We start from the raw sequence: 23,518 nt of genomic DNA, 5'->3' as shown, positions 1-23,518 counted from the left end.
CTGTATATTAATATTTTTTATGGCATTCTTTTTTGTCACCCTCAATTTTTTTTATAAAATAAATTGTCTTTTTAAAGTATTTAAACAAAAAAAACAGCAGTAAATTTACTATTAACATCATTAAATAAGTTAACCAAGAAAACGTATACACAGTTTATGTACATTTCAATACATTAAATTCAAATGTATCGAATACGGGATGAATAAAGTTGTCTAAAAATAAAAAATAGGGGTTAAAAAATCAAATGCAATATCATTCCTGCCCTCATGTAATAATAAATATATTAAAGAGCTTCTGAGACATGAAAATCTCTTCCCTTAAGGGGACTCCATCTCTTTTGGCTGTTTCTCAAAAATTCATAAGAAATCTTCAATATTTCATTCCACAATTTTTTTCCTAGGCCGTCACATGACCTTTTTTTCCGCAAGAATGCCACTAGCCTTCTCTGGACGCCATTTTGGGCCTTCCTGGTCATTTCCAAAGGCGATATTGGACAAAAAAAATACCCACACGTCCTTCTTTCCCGAACATTTATGTTTCTCTGACAACCCGCAATTACATCAGAAAGTGGCGGCCTCTGGCTCTGAAGCCAATCAGTTTCTTTTCAAAGGGCGGCTGACTCACTGCCACGTCGTGGAGCTTCACAAAAGACCCTCGTGGAGACGCGCCTGCACAAAATCGGGATTACATTTTCTCCTCATTAAATAACCCCTTTTGTGTGGGTGACATTTCATTCAAGGGCGATATGGGGGAGCTATTTATGTGTGAGATTTAAGATGTACACGATGTAAAAGACGTTTTTGTACCATGTGTTGTGATGTCATCGACATGGTCAATGTGTTGGAGATGACACAAAATGGTGGCATCACTTCTTAGTGCTACATTGGAGATGATTTATGATCTAAATTATACAAGTGTAGGGTATATAGGGGCTAATTTATGTATTTTTGGTCCAACAGGATTGGGGACTTCTTCTGATTTTGGCTGTACCGGCCGGAATTCTGATGCTTCTGGATTTTGGGCTTCAACGCATTCAGGTACTCTTGATTTTGACTTCTCAGTGTTCTGGTACTTGTTGATATTTTCCCTCCCCGTGTTCTGGTTGTTTTTGATTTTTGGGGTCCCAGTATTCCGGTACGGTTAGATTTTGGCGTCCTCATATCCTGGTGCTCGGGCGTTTGGTCGCCAGACGTTTGGTCACCGGTCAAATGGTGACAAATATCTAAGTACTGTTTAATATCTTAGTACTGTTTAATTTCTAAGTACTGTTTAATTTCTAAGTACTGTTTAATTTCTAAGTACTGTTTAATTTCTAAGTACTGTTTAATTTCTAAGTACTGTTTAATATCTAAGTACTGTTTAATATCTAAGTACTGTTTCATATCTAAGTACTATTTAATATATGAGAGAGTTTAATATATAAGTACTGTTTAATATCTAAGTACTGTTTAATATCTAAGTACTGTTTAATATCTAAGTACTGTTTAATATCTAAGTACTGTTTAATTTCTAAGTACTGTTTAATTTCTAAGTACTGTTTAATATCTAAGTACTGTTTAGTATCTTAGTACTATTTAATATATAAGAGAGTTTAATATATGAGTACTGTTTAATATCTAAGTACTGTTTAATATCTAAGTACTGTTTAATATCTAAGTACTGTTTAATTTCTAAGTACTGTTTAATATCCAAGTACTGTTTAATATCTAAGTACTGTTTAATTTCTAAGTAATGTTTAATATCTAAGTACTGTTTAATATCTAAATACTGTTTAATTTCTAAGTACTGTTTAATTTCTAAGTACTGTTTAATATCCAAGTACTGTTTAATAACCAAGTACTGTTTAATATCCAAGTACTGTTTAATATCCAAGTACTGTTGAAAACAGTAGATATTTAGATATTAAACTCATGAATATAATTTTGAGAGCTGGTTTCTACAGTACTTAGATGTTAAACAGTACTTAGATATTAAACAGTACTTAGATATTAATCACTTCTTGTTTTTTAGCTCATTGTGTTCTGTACATCTTGATTTTGGCATTCCCGTGTATGGGTACTTTTCGATTTTGGCCGCCCAGTGTTCTGGTTCTTCTTGATTTTAATCATATTTATCTTATTTTATTGTTTTTTTTTTAAATAGCTAGCAGATGGTTCAGTGGTCTGTACCGTATTCTGATACTCTAATTTTAGCAGCATATTGACCGCCCCCCTGTCTAAACCGACTTGTAGACTTGGTCACAGTTGTGGAATATTCAAATCAATAGCAGTGACCACATTGCAGTTCTGTTGCATTATGCTGCATTATAATACCACCATACATATTTCAACCTGCTGTGGAATTAATGGCTGACTTCAAAGACTCAAGCGTGGCCAATGACGACACGTGAGCCGGAATAATTGAGAATTGGTCACGTTTTACATGGAGATTTTCCTCAAATTGAAGCTTGTTGGTGCCTCAACATAGCAAGTGGGCATTCACTTGTTGGATTTTAGGCCATTTTGGATGTGTCAATTCGTCTTCTGTCATATGTCAGATCCACTTTTCATATATTTCACCATTTTAGCAGTTTTGGAAAATATCCTTCGGTGCCTTTTGTGTCACAGGAAGTGTAGCTGGGCTTTTATTTTGGTGGGATTGGGGTCACTGGGGAGTTGTAAGGGTATTTTAGCTGTTTTTTCTAAGTTGTTGTTGATGTTTTTGCCTCATTTTAGTGGGAACGTCCTAAAAACTGCCAGAAAACGACTGAAGCGTCATACTGAGAGGAAATATTTTTTTAGTGTGTTTTTAGTAAACTAATAATGGGACTACCACAGTGAAGACGTATTCTGATGAGTTGTTTTTAACGGCTTAGAATTTGTTTTTTATGGGTTAGATGGGCTGAGATTGGGAAGTTTTTATCGGAGATGTGGTGTTATGGTGGATAGCTTAGGGCTAAATAGTTTTTTTTTTTAAGAGAGGAAATATTAGGGTTTTTTATGGTCCATATTTTTTTTGCTTAGGGATTTGTTTTAACATTATGGGTTAAGACTGTTTTTGAATAGGGTTATAGGGAATAGGGTTACTTCATTAACCTAAGATTGCACCTAAAAAAACCTAAAAATAAATTGGTTCAACCTCTACATGAGGTTCTCTGTGGGAAACAAGTGGAGGTTGAGGACGGACCGGGTGCCACGCAACCCCCGCCGCCGATTCCGCTTAGAGGCGATGCGGGTGGGCGGCTTGTTAGCGCAGGACCACGGGATGCCTTCATCTCGCGTCGTGTCCAAGAAGAGACACAACCAAAGTCTGGGTGGGGGGCCCGGTGGTTGAGGGGGGGCGCTTGAGCAGACCATTGGAGAGCTTCATCGAGTGGAAACGCACCGAAGCACACGTCACTTTCTATCAATATTACCAGTAACTGCTCACTAAAATTCACTTTGTCCTTTTTTTACATGGACGGAAGATTGAGGAATATTCGGAAAGACACCGATTTCTTCCAAAAGGAGAACTTTTTTAACTATGATTGGCAAACTCAGTTTGAAAGACTACCTAAATGCCAACTTGATCTTATGTAGGGTATTTTAAGGTTCCTCTTTTCTCATTGGCTGCCATTAAAGACCTTGTTTTGACTGAAAATTTCTTCCATTGGCGTGTCAGACTCGCAGTTTTTTGATCGAGGGTTCGATCCCAGGTCTGGATCTTCATTTGTGGAGTTTGTATGTACTCCCCGGACTTGTGTGGGTTTTCTTTGGGTAACCAAAACATACAGGCTCGGCTAATTGGATGCTATATTGTCCTTAGCTATGATAATCTAGTTGTCTAATTGGCCATCAAGTCCACCAATCAGCTGAGGGTGGGCAATAATGGCGGTAGAAAGCAGCTTCTGAGTGGGTGTTGACCATCGGCGGCAACACTCAGTGTGAAACCTCCACCAAAACTAGCCAGAAAATAACAAATGAGTCACACTTGTGCACAGGGTGAAAATTGCACCCAGCGGGGAAGCCACACTGCTTCCTCTCTCCATTCACTTGTCTTTCCATCTACTTATCTTTTGGTCGCCCTCTATCTTTAGTTTGTCTGTCTGTCAATTTGTCCACCCCGAACTTGTCTTTCGGCCCGTTAGCCAGTTTCTGCAATGCTTTTCTTCCTAGCTAATACTGTAATTTTTAGCATGTTAGCCCTTCTCGCATATAAGCCGTACCCTTAAAATGGTTGAATTTTACAATTTCTCGCATATAAGCCACACCCATTTATAAGCCGTACCCTTAAAATACTCTTAAAATCTTTGAATTTTACATTTTTTTCGCATATAAGCCACCTTGCGTACAAAACATACCCTTAAAATTGTCTTAAAATCCTTTAATTTTACAATTTCTCGCATATAAGCCTCCCCATGTATAACCCGTACCTTTAAAATGGTCTTAAAAACATTAAAATGTACAATTTCTCGCATATAAGCCTCCCTACCTATAAACATACCCTTAAAACAGTCTTAAAATCAATGAATTTTACAATTTCTCGCATATAAGCCTCCCCACATATAACCTGCACCCTCAAAAATCCCTTAAAATCTTCGAACTTTACAATTTCTCTCACATAAGCCTCCCCCTGATTCACAATTTCCCCCTCCATATTCATGCTTTTAACAGGGAGCCCAAATATATTACTTTAAAGGGAAAATCATCACTGATACTATTTCTAAAATTCATTTTCTCCTTTCCATCTTATTATTTCTTCGTCCCACCAGGCTCTTTTTGTCCCTGCTTTTAGTCTCACACCCGAAAATTAAACCTAGGAAGCAACGAAATGTGGTCCGCCATGTCAAAGTAGTATGAGAAGACTCAACAGGCGGCAGCACTTTCGCCATGGTAACAAGGCCCGTGCTGTTATTACCCGTCTAAAACAGACCTACCATTACCGATTGACTGACTGGCCGCGGTCACGTCACCCCCTCCCGCTTCCCGTTTGCGTCCGAGCGTTGGAAGCCAGTCCAGTGAAGCCATCTTCTTGTCAATGAACGTCTGCGGGTGACCAAGGCGTCATCCAATCACGTCGAAATAATCTGTTTATTTTACAGGCTGATGCAATTGGATAGGCCTGTTGTCCCCGAGGACATTTTGTCCATTTCGGGGTTAAGGATTAGTAAGACAAATCGTGTTTTGATGATTTGATTATTCATTTTTAGGTACCCTCACAAGGGTTGCGGGGGTGCTGGGGCATATCTTAGTCGAGTATGGGCAGTAGGCGGGATTGATTGCTAGTTTTTTTGCAGTTATTGTGTTTAAAATGTTAATATGTCAAAATCATTTTTGGGAGAAGTTTTAGATATAATATTTAGATTTTTTTTTGTATAAATGGATTAAAATAACTGGATTAAAAGACCTGAATATTCAGTTTTTTTATAGATCTAAAACAATATTTATTTTAGATTTTTTTATATATTTTTTGAGATTTTACAAAATTATTTTTGAACTAAAAACACAGAAAAATGATTAAAAAAATAACAGTTATTGATTTAAAAGAGGGAAAATCAGAAAATTTAACATCCCTCCATACTCTTCATTTTAATTTCCTTCCACATTCCAAAAACATACATGCTAAGCTAATTGCTGCCCATAGTTGTCTAGAATCAGCTCCAGCACCCCTGCGACTTAACATACGCAAAACAGAAAAAACATTCTAATAATAAAGTAACTTCCTAAGTCACTAAAATACATGTCACTATTCTTGAAACCAGTTCAAACCTGCCAATGCATCTTTTTGCCATGTCCGAGAAAACCAAAGTACCCGCATAAAACCCACACAAGCCCGGGTCGAACACCCAAACTCCTCCCAAAAAAGTCAACGATAAAACCCTCAATCTCACACAACTATGAATCTCCGTCTCCACAAGGTTCAAATCCCAAAGGAACTGACACCCCCCCCCCCCCCTCCACACCCCTCCTTCTTTTCTCCACTCCCCCCTCCTCCTCCCCCTCATCTTCATCATCCTCGTCCTCTTCCTCACAGCAGCAGCAGTAGTCGACCCGTCGTGCAGAGGCAGCTAAAGACAGGACAGAAGGACGGCACCCCTCGCGACTTGTTTCGGGAGGAAACCGGACGCAAAACCCCCCCACCCCCCAAGAAAAGGGACCATGACCGACTCTGCGGCGGTAAGTCCCACACAAATCCCACCCCCGCCCCTTTTTTACTTGCGTTTTCTGCAGAGAAACACACAAAAACACAACGTAGAAGGACTTATATGAGCTTTTTTATCATGGGAATGTTATACTATGATGTGGATGTCGGATATTGGGGGGGTACAAAAAAAAATCGGGGGTCCGAAGGGGCTTACGTGGGATGACACACATGCAAATAGGAAAGGGGCGCGCACCACGCCGCAGGATTAACACATGAATTCGCGGTTATTTCATTGTCAGACGACTAAAAATGTGGGTGTATTGACCCGTGGTGGTTAGTCTACACCCTCCAGTCACCCACACACACACATACACCCTTAAATTTGCCGTTTTGCACCCCAATTTGGACAGACGCATGCATGAGTCACCCTCATTTTGTGGTCAATCTGCCATGTCGGATTCTTTCTTTCTTGACAGCATGTCAGCTTCTTCTTTTCCTTCCTCCTCCTCTTCCTCCTCCTCTTCGTCCTCGTTCTTTTTTCTTCTTCTTCTTCGTTGGTGCTTTTTCTACGTACGCCACCCGCTCCCCCACTTGTGAGTTACGAGTCGGGGAAAACATGCGAGGGAGATGCTCACCGGCTAATTGGATTGGCCACAAGAGGGGAAGGGACATGAGGTGGAATTTGTCGGAGTGTGGATGGATGGATGGGGGGGTGCGGGGTGGGTGCGGGGGGTGCCGGAGTGCATGTGTACGTGGGGTTCTTCTTAATATGGAGGCATGTTTTTCTTGGAGGGAATGTTTTTGGGTAATGTCCAAAAAATGCTGGGATGTAGTACTTTATCGTTTTGGTGGTTTGCTTTTAGGTCATTTTTCACTTAATTATGGGATGTTTCAGGGAAAAATAGAAAATATACTTGAAACTTGTATTTGTTGCTATTAGATAGATTGGAAATGTATTGTAATGAGGTAAAAATTGCATAAATAAGTGTTTTTTTTTCAAATTTGAATAGTTTTAGTTAATGGTATAGCCGAATAAAATGGTTATTAGCAAAAAAGTATGCTTTAGTAATAAATAAAGATTACGAAGAAGTTACAGGGAACTGGTTACAGTGAAATAATTGGTTATCATACAAAAAAATATCTAAAAAAGGTGATCAATTGATCGATTTTATGTAAAATCTGCTTAACTGGTGTAAAGTCCATTTTAACTCCAGCCAAATCCGATTGGACGCCTCCCACCATCAATGATAATGAAATATGATCACTTTCCATAGCATTTAATAAGTTAACAACTAACAAAATAACCCAGAACCATAATGCAAAAAATATATAGATAATAACTTCTTAAAAACCCAAAAATCCCATTTTAAATCTCTATCTTTTTGGTTCTAATCACCTAAAATTTGCATTACCGCCCAATTTCTGATCACATGATCATTTCTTGTTGTTTTCATTCCATTTTAAATACGTCATTCTCCCTTTTAATACAAAAAAACACCAGTTTGAAATCCTTCCATCACATTTATCTGATTGTTTGTGTATTTTTTTGATATTTGTGTGAGACACAACCTCAAACGTCAGGACGTTTGTCCCCGTGGGGACGTTTTTAACTAAACCACGCCCCTTTTTATCCAATCACACTATTTGAATGTACGTAAACCAAGTGTTAGCAAGTGGGTGTGTGATTCTATCTGTGTGTATGTGTGTATTTTTGTGTGTTAGCTTGCAGTGATTCACTGCCGTGTATATGAGTAAGTCAAGAAGGACGGGGGTGGTGCTTTTATTTTATTCATTTGCTATCGTTTTTCCTTTTGGAAGTCTTCCAAATTTAAGGATCTTTAAGAAAAAAAGGTTTTGAGATGTTTAGGATTTAATTCGGGATGTTTTGGGCGAAAAAATTGGCAAAATGGCCAAAAAAATGACTTTTTTATTGAGAAATTGAATAAATATGATGTAATAATTGTATTTTTTATTGGAAAAAGCACAGGTTGCGTTCAAGGTGGAAGGCTGGACCAGATACGTAGCTGTTCGGCTTATTTTAATAAAGAAAAATAGTTCTAGACGGTGATGGTGATGATGCACAGTGTAGTTTCCATGGCGACGGCTATCCAATGATAAGGAAAACAATGATTCCAAAGAGTTGCAGGGGTTCATCTATTTTTTTTTGCCTGACTTTTTGGTTATTTAAATCAATTGGCATGCTGAGGGAAATAGGATTTAAGATTGAAAAAAAAAACATAATCCACCCACGTATTTGGTCAAAAAGGTCACATGCAAATGCATCCACGCGTTATTATGCAAGTGGTACCATTGTTGGATATCATTTTACCATTACCGTACTTTTCCCAGACTATAAGTCACTCTTTTTTTGTTTGGCTTGGTCTGAAAATAATACACAAGTAGGATTTATGCAATATTGTTTTACTGACAAAATCCTGTTATGTTGTTTTTTTGGAGGTTATAGTTGAAAAACTGACTTTTTTGTTCTTCAGTGTGCATTATTTGGTTGGTAAGGCTTATACTCGAGTATGACAGGTGTGTCTAAGAGAGAGAGTTTAATATCTAAGTAGTGTTTAATATTTAAGTACTGCATAATATCTAAGTACTGTTGAAACCACCTCTCAAAATTATATTCATGAGAGTTTAATATCTAATTATCTACTGTTTTCAACAGTACTTAAATATTAAACAGTATTTAAATATTAAGCAGTACTTAGATATTAAACAGTACTTAGATATTAAACTTTCTCTCTTGGATATTAAACTTTCTCTCTTAGATATTAAACTCTCTCATGAATATAATTTTGAGAGCTGACTTCAACAATAAACTCTCTGTCACCATTTGACCAGCGACCAAACGTCCGGCGACCAAACGTCCGGCGACCAAACGTCCGGCGACCAAACGTCCGGCGACCAAACGTCCGGCGACCAAACGTCCGGCGACCAAACATCCGGGCGACCAAACGTCCGGGCGACCAAACGTCCGGGCGACCAAACGTCCGGGCGACCAAACGTCCGGGCGACCAAACGTCCGGGCGACCAAACGTCCGGGCGACCAAACGTCCGGGCGACCAAATGTCCGGGCGACCAAACGTCCGGCGACCAAACGTCCGGTCACGGAACTGACGGACCCCCAGTTCAAATAAATTGGACGTCCATCGTGGTCAATGGCAGCCTATAACTTGAAATTTAATTCATAGCTTTTTTTTTTTGTGACATCCTCTTTCACATCGGATGGAAGCAGTTCCAAAAAAAGCAGACTAATAGTTCTCACTTCCTCTGTGATGTGTTATTATTGCAGGGCCCTTGATGCTAAACTGTGCCGTGAGAAAACCCACATAGCCAAAAACGCACACCCGCACACACAAGAAGGCCTTCAAATGGAGACAATGAAGGACTTGATCCTCACTCTCATCATCCTGCTGCCTCTGGTGAGTAGTTTGACTTTCTTCCAAACCAAAAATGTATATAATCAAACCCTAAGACATATCTACATTGACTTTAAAAATGTGACAGATGGGCGGGGTCAGCACAAGATAGGATACATATAAAAAAGTGCATCCGTTAAGAGTACATATGAAACATAAAGAGACAAAAAAGACTCAAGTATTAACATACTCATCACTCATCGTTAAAGTAAAAAGTATTAAGTACAAAGTCAAGTCAAAAGGAAAGTATTAAGAAATATTAAAATGTCATTTAAAAAAAGATAAAGGGGCTGTAAAACACAAAAACTAAATGTGTTGCATTTATATTTGAATTTCAAGTCTATTTACTCTATATTTATGTCTTTTTACCGTATCACATCTAGCAGAAAGTAATTAATTCACAGTATGAGTCATCACAACCCCCCAGGCGACAAAGGTGAAGTGTCCCCACAGTCGACATCTTTACACGCGGTATCCGCCAGGCTCCCCGCTTGACCTTGACCTCTCGTTGTCATGTACTTAGCGTGTGTTAAATGGCGCCCGCCGCCGTCGGGTCGCCGTCCACCCGATGGCGAAATGCCTCCTTTATTATTGCCGTCTAGGGTTGTTAACTAGCCCTTGGAAATAGCCTTGAGGGAGACCAGTCGGTTGCAGGCGGCGACCAATCCAACTGGACGTCGGTTTTGGGAGATTTTTCAAGGAAATTAAATTACCACTACCTTATTTTTCAGTTTAATATAATCCTTTTTAATATACCCGGGTATATTAAACGGCAGGGGTATATTAAATGGCAGGGATGTATTAAACGGCAGGGGTATACTAAATGGCAGGGGTATATTAAACGGCAGGGGTATATTAAATAGCAAGGCTATACTAAATGGCAGGGGTATATTAAATGGCAGGGGTATATTAAATGGCAGGGGTATACTAAATGGCAGGGGTATATTAAATGGCAGGGGTATATTAAACGGCAGGGGTATATTAAATAGCAAGGGTATACTAAATGGCAGGGGTATACTAAATGGCAGGGGTATATTAAATGGCAGGGGTATACTAAATGGCAGGGGTATACTAAACGGCAGGGGTATACTAAACGGCAGGGGTATATTAAACGGAAGGGATATATTAAACGGAATGGGTATATTAAATGGCAGGGGTATATTAAATGGCGCACAAACGGGAGGCTCAAAAAAGCATAACTCATTTAATATACCCGGGTATATTAAACAGCAAAATAGGATACTTTAAGTTTAAGTCATCTTTAAAAGTCTGTAATTGGGACATGCATTTGAATATACGTCTTCAAAAACAGGATTTTTATCTTGTTTATTTCAAACAACCACAATTAAAAAAATTGGTTGTTTGTTGCGAACACTGACAAATATCACCCGCTGGACACCACATGACCTACATCCCATACCAGGACGCCTGATAAATAAATTATAGCGCTAATCATCTTCTGAGAGTTTCTATCATTCATCTGCATTCAGTACTTTTCTCCACGTGTACCTGAGAGGGTGCCGCTGCCTAGCAACAGCGAATTGATTCCCCCGAAGGCGAAAGCTGTGTGGGTTTGATTATGAAAAGATGGTGTCGATAAGCGCAATCATTAAACATAAAAAAAAAAAGAAGTAGCAACTAAGTGTGCTGGTGCACAGTAAGTCGCTTAGCGTAGCGCTAAGCTAGCAAAGGTGCCTCCTGGGGTCGCGTCATGTTACAAAGTGATGAGTCAGTCAAAAGGACACTCACTTTATGCAGAGTGACTGTTGCCTAGAGAGAGAAAGGGGGCGGGGCAAACTCACAGACACGTCAGAGCAGGGGGTCCAGACTCAAAAAAAAAGATCAATGAATTGAACTGCGTATCCTCACAAGGGTCGCTTGGGGTGCTGGGTAAGAGTGTCTTTTGGCAATTTTTTTTAACCATCTTGTTTTCATATTTTTAGGTGGCGTCAGAATCGGAGCACTGCATCATCCAGCGAGAACATGACAAATGTATGGAGAGGATGGACATGCATGATCCTAGTGACGACTTGAACATGGGTCAGTTAAATATTGTCATTTCGTGTTACATATTCATATTGGGTTCAAATCTGTTGCAGTTCCATTGTTCATATATATACACACGTGTGTGTGTGTGTGTATGTATGTATGGATATATTTGTATGTGTACATGTATATATGTATATGAATGTATATATATATGTGTATATATGTATATAAATATGTGTATATATGTATGTATATATGTATATAGATGTGTATATGTGTATATATATACATATACATATATATGTATATGTGTATATATATACATATACATATATATGTATATGTATATATATATACATATACATATATATGTTTATGTGTATATATATACATATACATATATATGTTTATGTGTATATATATACATATACATATATATGTTTATGTGTATATATACATATACATATATATATCTACATATGAATTAGGGCTATCTCATCAGGTTGGTTAAGCAGTAAATGTGTAGTGTGGCCCAAATGTAGCTTGACTTGAGGCCAAGAAGTATGCAGTGCTTCATGGACAAGTCAGTATGGCTCATTTGACTCCGATTTGCCCTTTCAAAGTAATTGTCTTCCTGTCCGGCTCAGCACGCCCAGGCAAGAACATTAGGAAGAAGAGAAAGGCCTACAAAACACACACTTGCACGTGTCCACACAACGTACTCGCTCTAGTACCACACTATCATGCAAGTCAAAGGGCTGGTGCTTATAGTCATTTGGTGGGGATAGGCTCCAGCACCCCGGCACCCTTTCAAGGAATAGACATGCTAAATACCCATGTATTCTTGAGAGAAACGTCTCTATATTTTTCATTCTTTGAGCCATTTTTCCTCACATGGGTCGCGGGGGGTGCCGGAGCCTATCCCAGCTGACTACAATCGCAGGGGACGAGTAGACAAACAACCAATCACCCATATCTGAGGACAATTCGGAGTGTTCAACCTGCTAGCCTAGAATGCATGTTTTGGTAATGTGGGAGGAAACCGGAATACCCGCAGAAAACCCACGCGCAAATTCACTCATCAAATGCCTTTACGTTAAGTAACATGGCCGAAATCTTTCCTCCCTCAGACTGCCCCTGGATGTGGGACAACCTGACTTGCTGGCAAGCGGCGGCCGTGGGCGAGGTAGTGGTGGTCAACTGCCCGGAGTTTTTCCACGACCTGATGGGCCCCGAAGACGGTGAGCCCGTTTTTTCGCCATCCCTTACGCCCACTCCCTCTCACCCGGATATTTTCCCACACAGAAATGGGGCGAGTGAGCCGTAACTGCACCGAGTACGGCTGGTCGGAACCCTTCCCCCACTACCTGGACGTCTGCCTCTTCTACGACAACGCCACTAAACCGGTGAGCCCTTGGCGTTTTCGGGGTGTGCAATATTTTAATCTAATCTAATCTAATCTAATCTGTGTGCACTTTTAGGACATGTATTATGCTTCCGTCAAAGCCCTGTACACGGTTGGCTACAGTACCTCGTTGGTGTCTCTCACTACTGCTATGGTTATCCTCTGCAGGTTCAGGTAAGACAAGGAACAACCATTGACTGCCATTGACTTCCATTGGCGGCCATTGATTGCCATTGACTGCAATTGACGGCCATTGACATCCAATTTATTATGAGTGGGGTTTCCCACCTTTGAGGGAAGGGGTGATGAACTTCAACTCACAATATGGTGCACTCCGATAAGCTTATTTTCAAAAGGGTCGCGGGGGGTGCTGGATCCCAGTCAATTTTGGGCACAAGTCAGGGGACATCCAGAATTGGTGGGCAGCCAATCGCAGGATAGGAGGAAAAAAACAACCAGTTAGTCATAGCTAAGGGCAATTGAACGTATAATTAGCTTAGCATACATGTTTTGGGAATGTGGGAAGAAGGGAAAGTATTCGGAGAAAACCCACGCGAGCCCAGGGACAACATGCAAATTCCGCACTCGAACCCATAATTTTTTTCTGGGCTACTTGAACACAACACTTGGAAAAATAAATCTTAGATTCATTTAAAAAAATATATATTTTTTTTCTATAATTATTCAAATTTGGAGTTTTGGGGAGAATCTGAAAAATAATAACCCCAATTTTTTTTAAATGATTTCCTTCCTTGGCAGGAAGCTTCACTGCACCCGAAATTTCATCCACATGAACTTGTTCGTGTCCTTCATGCTCCGAGCCATCTCCGTCTTCATCAAAGATGGCGTGCTATACGCACAGGAGGATAGCGACCATTGCTTTGTGCACACGGTAAGCGTCCAATCCTATTTTGAACAATCTCTTAAAAGGGTATAGATTGGTTCAAAATTCAATATACACCTTTTTTTTCATTATGTATTGCTTATATTGGTTTTTGTGGGTTTTCTGCAGGTGGCGTGCAAAGCGGTGATGGTTTTCTTCCATTACTGTGTCATGTCCAACTACTTCTGGCTCTTCATCGAAGGTCTTTACCTTTTTACCTTGCTGGTGGAGACTTTCTTTCCTGAAAGGCGATATTTCTACTGGTATACAATCATCGGATGGGGTATGTATTTATTTTTGCATCGTTTTCAGGATTGAAATTTGCATGGAAATTCATATATTTGGAGTGCACAGCTTTTAGGTTTTTTATTTTGGTGTTTATTAATCTACCTTAGAACCTTTTTTCTCATAATTTTCCCAAAATTGGTGTCAAAATTGCTGTCAGGGGTTTTTTTATGCAAAAAAATGGATTTACAGCAGTCATATATTGGAAAAAATATTATTTAATAAGCATCCTAGTCATTCTTTTTAATTTTTGTATTGTATTTAAATATTTTTATGACTACTTATTTATGTATGCTTTCTTTGGTAAATCCATAAATTGAATTATAATGGTATAATGACAAAAAATAAATTAAAAAAATATTTTTATAATTACATTTCTTAGGAAAATTGGGAATTTTTAAAAAAATATTATGTGATGGAGAGAAACAGAAGTAAATTTTGGATTCTGGACTTTAATAAATTAAAAAACTGTTTTAACTGTAATTCTCCACTCTACCACTGCGTAGCGCTGTTGTGCCACTTCCATATGTATCATTTTAAACTGCATGAAAAAAACATGTGGCCACTTTCTGCTTGTCCCATGATACTTCGACACGCCATAATATCATAAATAAATGAAGGCTGTTTTGTCAAACAAAAACATTTCAATCTGATTTATTTATATGTCTTAAATGATTTGTTTTATTTTCTTAGGAACACCCACGATTTGTGTGACAGTTTGGGCTGTTTTGAGACTCCATTTTCACGACACTGGGTAAGAACAGCCTCATTTTCCATCAAACTATCCGCCATTTTTGTTTTTTTTTCCTCAATGTCTTGGCCACAGACTTTAATTTTTTTCATAACTTGAATTTTTAGTAAGCAGAAAAGTACTTTATATGTAAATTTTTGTCATTTGTTCCACGGTACTCCAAAAACTACCAACTAAACCCTTTAAAATGTTAACATTTTTGTAGGAAAGATGTGAGAAACTTACAAAAATGAAAGGAAATTAAATATTCAAATTAAATAATGTACTTAAGGGTATTTGTAAGTAGAAGTATGACTATTTTTTTTATTTTTTCTTTCTTTAGATGCTGGGACACAAATGAGCACACTGCTCTCTGGTGGGTGATCAAAGGACCTGTTGTGGCTTCTATCATGGTAAAATGCTCCAAATATTGCAGTTTTTGTTGTTGTTGCTTGTATTAATTGTATTTTTATCATTTCATTTTTATTAAAAAATAAACATGATTCATTGAGAACATGTTTTAATTAATTTGACGGCCATCCCCAAAACAAACAATTCATAATTTGAAAAATATTTTATTATAATTGAGACTTCATATTCAATTGTGGCAAGATTAGATTAGATTAGATTAGACTAGATTAGATTACATGGGATAACTTTATTCATCCTGTATTTGGGAAATTTCATTGTCACAGTAGCAAGAGGGTGAGAATACAGACACAGAAAAATACATTTTTGACATAAATAAATACATAATACATAAATTAATAAATAAAGATGACTCAATATGTCACGTCCATGAATGTGGACACCCTGTTTTTATCCGGTTTAGTTGTTTTTTTGTGTTAAATGTTCAAAAGTAGTCACTTGTCACCTGTGAACTATTCACAAAAGATGCTTAATAGTTTTATAATTGTGTTTTTTTAGATCAATTTTGTCCTCTTTGTGGGAATCATCATCATCTTGGTGCAGAAATTGCAGTCCCCCGACATTGGCGGCAACGAATCCAGCATTTACCTGTAAGTGAGCGACCCTGAGACGGGCGGGGTCAATCGCGGACTGGTCGCCGGCCAGCCATGTCTACTTTCATTCATTTTGTATGATTTGTACGTCAATTATTTTAGAACGAACGGTTCAAACCAAAAAAAATCAATGTTGGCAATTCTTTCTTTCTTTTCTTTGCAACTTTTCAAGACAAATTGACGTGGCGTGTCTCTGTGTGTGTGTCCGCGATCACGTGTGTGTCCCTAAAGACGCTGTCTTTGTTGTGCTGTTGTGTTGTCTTTGTGCGGTGTAGCAGCTGTGCTCAGAAATGCTTCAGTGAGCCCTCACAGGCTGTTCAGCATTCGTGCAGGATGTCAGAGTTGTCCGCCATCACACTGTAAGTGTGTCAGTGTGTGTATGCTAGCGTGTGTGTGTGTGTGTGTGTGTGTGTTTGGATAATCTATATGACCCGGGGCTAGAAAAGTTGGGCATTTAACTCTTTAACCAATGGGCACTCCATTTAAAGTCAAGATCGCCCATTCCCGTCAAAATTGACAGCCAAAAAGTTTTTAACAAGTACAGTAATCCCTCGAATATTGCGGCTCCAACTATCGTGTTTTTTTGTGGTAATTACATTTTTTTTAAGTTCAGAAAAATGTGAAAATCCACGTTGAAACTCGCAAGTGGAAGCCACTCCCCTTTCCTCCCCTGTACTAGATATATATATATAGTATATTTTTGTATATATATGTATATGTGTATATATACTATATATAGTATATATATGTATATATAGTATATACAGTGTCTCAAAAAATGTACTCACTTTTAGAATGAAAGGTCATTCTAAAAGTAATTTTTTTGAGATATAAACATATATATATACAAATATATCTGTGTATATATAGTTTATATGTTTATATGTATATATGTGTTTGTCTATATATATAATTATTTTTTTAATAGGGGTGACCATAATTTTGTTGTTTTTCATTTATCGCGGCCATGTCTGATCTACATTAACCTCGCTAATCGAGGGATTACTGTAATACCTCGACATAGAAGGAATTTGAGGAAAATTCCGAGTAAATTAAGGCAATTTCCCACTTGCATAATTCTCTTAAAAACTGCTTTCCATTTTGTGTCCTTTTGTGTTGTGCGTCTGCCATCTTACGTGTGGTTTGACAGTGTTATGTTACGCTTGGTTAAGCATTTTGGTCACCATTTCTACGTCGATTGTCGGTGAAAAAGTACGATCTCGAGCCCGTGTGTGTGTGTCGTGCAGGCGTCTGGCGCGTTCCACTCTCCTGCTCATCCCCCTGTTTGGAATTCACTACACCGTTTTTGCCTTCTCCCCTGAGGACGTTAGCAAAAGGGAGCGGTTGGTCTTCGAACTTGGACTCGGTTCTTTTCAGGTAAACCAAACTGGCTTCATCTAGTTTCATCTTCTTGTTTTTGTTATTGTTTAAAAATGATTTGTGTTTTTAACACATGTAGGGTTTTGTGGTGGCTGTCCTCTACTGCTTCCTCAACGGAGAGGTAAGCGGTGCTGCCGACCCGGTTCGATTCCGGACGATTTCAATGTTGATGTCGTCTGAAAATCATGGCATTCTTTTGACTGATTTTTATTTTATTTTGTTGTTTAAACTTGCCATATTTTTACCCACCAGCCAAATTATTGATATGTGAGACACACTGGAGTATAAGTCGCATTTACGGAACGGCAATTTTTATCTGATTAAAAACTATAAACAAACATAGGTTAAAGTAAGAATAAAATGAAGGAAAACAAGGCTAAATAGCTATTTAAATGTTTATACTTTTGTAAAATCATGGCATTTTCCACTGATTTTTATTTTATTTATTTGTTTATACTATTTTTCTGACTAAAGAGTGCACCAGCCAAATTATGAAAAAAAATATCTAAGTTGCACTGGAGTATAAGTCGTATTTTTGTAAGGGAAATATTTATTTAATTAAAAACCAAAAACAGACATACATTATGTTAAAAATAGTAAAATGGAGAAAAAAAAATGGCTTAACAATGTGCGTTAACAAGTTTTTCATATAACTATAACCTAAAAAAAACAACAATAAATAGATTAAAAACAATATACTGAAAAGTCGCACTGGAGTATAAGTAGCATTTTTGAAATAGAAATATTAATTTGATTAAAAACCAAAAACAAACATACGTTACTGTAACAATAATAAAATGGAGTAAAAAAAAAGGCTAAACAGGCAACATTTTTTCATATTAAAACAACAATAAATAAGCTGTCTTGGTCAGAGAGCTAAAAAAAACATACTTACTCGAGTATAAGCCTAAACTAAGGGTAGAAAAAAATTGTCGACTTATAGTCTGGAAAATACGGTGTTATTTTTTTTTTTTCCATAAATTGTACGGGGATACCCATCAGTAAGTTTTTGGCCAAAGTGCATGTAAAAATGACCTTGTGAAGTTTCTCCCCGAAGGTACAGTCGGAGATCAAGCGGAAATGGCGCAGCTGGAGGGTGAACCGATACTTTGCTGTGGACCTGAAACAGCAGAGGCACCCGTCATTGGCCAGCAGCGGAGTCAACGGCGGGACTCAGCTGTCCATCCTCAGCAAGAGCAGCTCCCAGATCCGGATGTCCAGCCCCCTGGCCGAGAGTGCCAACGTCAGCCTGCCCACCTGAGCGTCTGATCCAGAGTGAGTCAAGGCCGCCGTTTTGACCAAAAAAAAAAGACGCAGAAAATCTCTTTCCCCCCCCCCACCACCGTCTTTCTCGCTTTTCCTCTCCACTCCCCCCCTTCGGTCACGCACTTTCCATTTTTTAACCCGTCGGAGGAGACGGAAACAAACGTCGGTAGCTTCGTGTGGTTTTTGCGTGTTTCAAAGTGCCATCCGAGTTCGGGTTTTGAAGAAAAACGTTTTCGTTCGTACGCACGGGTCTCGAACCGGGTTGCCAGATGAGGAAAATAGCAAGGAAATTCAATTTTGACGACATTCGCTTGCACTTTTCATCTTTAAACAACAGTAGTTACTTAAATGAGGGGTGTCAAATACAAAAGTGGACCGCTAGGGGGCCCTAAGTGGTGTTTTGACTGATTTTGTAGCTCACCCATACTGTATATATATAATTAAATGCTTTATTTTTTTCGATTAGGGCGAAATTTGTGAGTTTTGCTCTACAAAATCATTTCGTAAGAAGTGGTTTTGTAAGTTGGGTCACATTAAGGGTGCTAAAAATGCAGCATAGGGGGCGCCACTGAACCCGACGTTTGGCAATTGTGTCATCAAATGTACTTTGGTTCATTTCCTATCCGCAATCATATTCATTCTATCGCCCCCTGCTGTTAAAACGGCGCATTCAATAGTGACCAATAAGTAAACAAAAAACGTTAAAAGCTTAAAATTAGCTAAAAAATCAGCAAAGACAAAAAAGGCCGTCAAATTCAATAGAAAATGATCCAAAATTTACAGAAAATGAGCAACGAGCATCTAAAAAATTTCTACTTTCTCCAAAAATCTGAAAGCATTTTATTCTCTACATACATTATGAATGCGCACTCAAGCTGAAGCACCCCCCGCGGACCCAACCGACCCCCCTAAAGGGCCAGAACCGTCCCGCCAGCCGTACCTTTGACACCCCTGCCCTAAACTCCGCCCCTTCTAAAACGCCAAATGTTCAAAATGTCACTTTTCTACAATCAGCCATAAGTACTGAGTATGTCAAAAAAATAAGATACAGCTAAAAAAAAACACGAAGTGACAAAAAAAACGGTGTAGTTTGTAAATATTTTTGGTGTCGACAACTCGATTTGTCTTATTCATGATGTTTTGCGTGTTGCAAAAGAAATGTTTAATTCAAAAATGGGGACGTCTACTGAAGAGAAATTGGTGCCAAAATGATTTTTTTGATTCATTTTTGGACATCATTGTGCAATAGAAACGTGCCATGACTTTTTCGTGCAGCTTTTCACACATCGTACAAGAATATCAAGCTACCCTTACGTCAAAAAAAAGTGCCTCGTGTATTTTTTTTTGGGTCATTTATTAACGATGGACTTTGACAAAAAAAAAGCCATTTGCTTACATTGAATGTACAGTCTTGTGCTACAGTGTTTTTGAGGGGGTAGTTATCGTGATGTCATCTTTTTTAACGTCCGTTTTCAAATGATAATTCAAATAATATTTACGAAAAGGGGTGTCCAAACTACAGATACTCATTTTTTTTGGTTTTTATTGGCCCAAGTCAAAATATCGTCAAATTTGGCCCACAAAAGAGGCCTGAATTCACTCAAAATTCGCTTGCAATTCTTAGTTGCACCACCAGATGGCGTTAGAGTGCGTTTCCATTATTTCTATTCTTTTTTAACTGATCTTTTAAAGAAACAAAAATGGAAAGTTGGTCATCACAGGATTTTACTTGAAAAGTTTAGACACCCCTAAATTATGAACATTTTTTATAGTGTATATTACTTTCAAAAATAATGATAATTCTGTAAATATCCTCATTGGAAATGTGCAAATGTGACTATCATTTTGTGTATATTTGTCTTTTTATGGAGACACATTGTTCTTCAAATTAACTTGTATTTTTACACATAAAATATTGAGATAGCACCAGAAATTATAAATCCAAAATATCCCAAAAACAAATAATTCAGCTTTGCGTCAAACCGTTAAAAAATACGTCACTGGAGAATAAAACTAGCTAAAATTAACTATTCAAAAAATGTATTATTATATATTATTATTATTTAAATGGATAAATGGATGTTTGGGTGAGCGGAAATCTCATTTCTGAGGTTTACCCACATTGTGCCATATTTTCTTACTTATTATTTAATGTTTTGAAGAAGAAAAAAATATATTAAATATTAAAAAAAACAGCTGCTGCTTAAGCACCAGCTGTCATTTGGACTCTGAACGCAACTCAAATGGAAACAAACATGTTTCAAAGCTGGTCGTGTGTGCAATGTAGCCTCCAGGCCAAAGGGGGCAGTGTTCTTTTTCTAACAGTTGCATTTGTGTACAAAAAAAGTGGATTTAAATTAAGAAAATTGCGAGGGACTCATTTAATGACTCCGAAGAACTGCTAAAATTTGTCAGATTTTTTTATCGTAAACTAAGATGTGAATCGATAATAAATAAATTTATTTTGTTTCCATTTTTTTGTCAAATAGGAAATACAAAAAAAACTTTAATGTATCACGTTCATGAGATTGCTAAATGTAATACAAAATAATTGCACTGAGACTTTTGGGTTTTTAATTACATATAAATTTAAATATAGATATATAGATTAAAACAAAACATTTACATTTTGGTTAAATAAGAAGGGTTGATTAAATGTGAATTTTATGTGTTTTAATTAAACAGCACTAAATCCATGATTCATGAAGAAATGAAAGCTATTTATTTACAAATATATTTTACTTCATTAACTTTGTATAGATTTATTTAATATGAGGAAAAATCTTTAAAAAAACAATTTAAAAAATGTCCATCGTGAATTGAGATTTAAAATGGCGTCCTGGTCCATTTGTAATGTGAAATGTAAAATAGCCTGATGACATCGTGGGTATTAAAAGTTATCATTATAAACGTGAACTTCACTGTGAAAACAAAAAATATTTCAATTAAAAAAATATACCTAAAAATGTATAGACCCTTAATGAAGAAAATGTCTCAAAATGGTTGCTAGCTAACAAGGCTAACTTGTAATTGTCATCATTTCTGGTAAAAAAAAATGAGCCAAATGAGTCTGTCCGCTTCTTTTATCAGATTTTATATCAAAAAACTTTTGTTTTGAAGCTTTCTTTCAAGCTATGTAGCTCAAAAAAAGAAAATAAGGGTGCATCTCTACTTTTAGCATTAGCAACATGTCTTGTTTTTAGCACGCAGCTGCAAAACTCAACAAATTGACAAAAAAATGTGATTTTATTTATGTTTGTGCCTTCTGTGAACATTGTATTTTAGTTTTTTATTTCTCATAAAAAAAAAACTGTGAACCGTCAGAGGAATCGCAGCACTTTTGTTAGCATTTAGCTTGAGTTAGCAAAGTTAGCAGCTAATTTTTGCATTCAAAATACATTTTTTCCCATCTGAGATAAGCACGAAAAGTCAAAGTTGGGCATTTTCAGGTCATTTTTACATGCTTGTTGATGCTAGCTAGCTAGCTCAGAGGCTAATGTTTAAGAATAAGCAGGTTTGTGACCATTTTTCGATTTTGTGCTGTTATGTATTTATTTTTTGCTTAGTTTTTTGACTAACTGTGAACTTTGCTAATGCATTTTTTGAATGTACAGTTGTCTCTCAGCTGCTCTTCTACGATGCCTGCTATGAATCTACGCCGTGTTTTATCTTATATTACAATATTCAAGTAAGTGGTGAGTTTTTATTTATTTATTTTTTAAATTTTTGGACAAAAAACGTGCCGTTTACGTTACAAAGACATTTTTTTCTACGCTCTTATAACCCAGCGCGTTTTATTGATGAGCATATGGAGAAAAAATAATGTAGATATTTAAAAAAAAAATGGTCATCAAAGTTGTTGTGAAGTTGTGTCGTAAAATAGACAAAAAAAAAAAAAAACAAGTGACGTCCGACATTCACAATCCGTGTTGTGTACATTTTGAATGCTCAATAAAAATGTGCAAACTTTTTGGTCGGTCGGTTTTTGTTGCGCTTTGACGTCAAATTTGTTGGTTAAAAAAGAGACTGTTTTTCATGAAAATGCGGATTTGTTGACATTTTCATAAAAAAATGATCATTTATAGTAAGGCTTTTTTACATAAAAAATACCATGTATAGTTTTTTGTTGTTAAAAAAAAGAAAATGTTTAGTAAGGCATTTTCTTTTAAAAACAACAAAACAAAAATCATATATAGTAAGACTTTTATTTGTTAAAAAAAGAATGTTTAGTTAGGCATTTTCCTTAAAAAAGAAAACAAAAATCATATATAGTAAGGCTTTTAGTTGTTTAAAAAATGTTTATTAAGGCATTTTTCTTTAAAAAAAAATAATAATGTATATTAACACTTTTATTTGTTCAAAAAAATGACCATGTAAGGAAGGTAAGGCTTTTATTTGTTCAAAAAATGACCATGTATAGTAAGGCTTTTTTTTGTTGAAAAAGCACATTTAGTAAGACTTTTTTTTTAAAGTAGACCATGTAAGTAGAGCAAAAATAGGCTTTTTTCTCATTAAAAAACATTTATAGTAAGACTTTTAAAAAAAAAGCCCATGTATTATATATAGTAAGGCATTTTTCTTACATATCTTATATAAAAAAATAAGCATGTTTAGTAACCTGGCAACCCATGTCTGTGTCTTTATACCCTGCATGTTTTTGGGTCCTGCTAGGATGCTCTTGTGTGCCTACCCACCCACGTGTTGTTTCCGTGTGCTTCTCCTCATTTCCCCGCCTCTCCCTGCCTGGTAAGGTTTGCTTTTCTTCTTTGTTATTTTAATAATTTTATGGAAGTTTTATGTTATTGCACATTCCCCCAAAAAGTTTAAAAATCACAGTCAGTTTGTCATACAAGGGAACAAAGTAATCCCTTTTATTTACAAAGAAATGGATTATGTTTAGTAAGGCTTTTTTTCCTTAAAAAAATAGATATAGTAATGCTTTTATTTGTTCAAAAAATGACCAGTTACAGTAAGGCTTTTTCCTTAAAAAATAAGGTAGAGTAAGACTTTTATTCGTAAAAAAAATG

The 23,518-nt window shown here is 37.1% G+C and overlaps 1 protein-coding gene across 1 annotated transcript; it reads left to right on the top strand.

Annotated features, from left to right (window-relative positions):
* Positions 1-999: 999 nt before the first annotated feature.
* On the top strand, positions 1,000-22,461 carry adcyap1r1a (adenylate cyclase activating polypeptide 1a (pituitary) receptor type I). The gene is made up of 15 exons (XM_077724304.1): positions 1,000-1,038; positions 5,993-6,135; positions 9,405-9,534; positions 11,475-11,571; positions 12,651-12,761; positions 12,826-12,926; positions 13,002-13,099; positions 13,685-13,817; positions 13,938-14,091; positions 14,787-14,847; positions 15,167-15,236; positions 15,751-15,842; positions 17,093-17,222; positions 17,305-17,346; positions 18,283-22,461. The coding sequence occupies exons 3-15, from the start codon at positions 9,484-9,486 to the stop codon at positions 18,484-18,486; spliced, it is 1,344 nt and encodes a 447-aa protein (XP_077580430.1). The 5' UTR covers positions 1,000-1,038; positions 5,993-6,135; positions 9,405-9,483; the 3' UTR covers positions 18,487-22,461.
* The last annotated feature ends 1,057 nt before the right edge of the window (positions 22,462-23,518 follow it).

Source organism: Stigmatopora nigra, chromosome 9, assembly GCF_051989575.1.
Source record: "Stigmatopora nigra isolate UIUO_SnigA chromosome 9, RoL_Snig_1.1, whole genome shotgun sequence".
Lineage (NCBI taxonomy): Eukaryota > Metazoa > Chordata > Actinopteri > Syngnathiformes > Syngnathidae > Stigmatopora > Stigmatopora nigra.
This window is presented reverse-complemented; position numbering and strand designations above follow the sequence as displayed.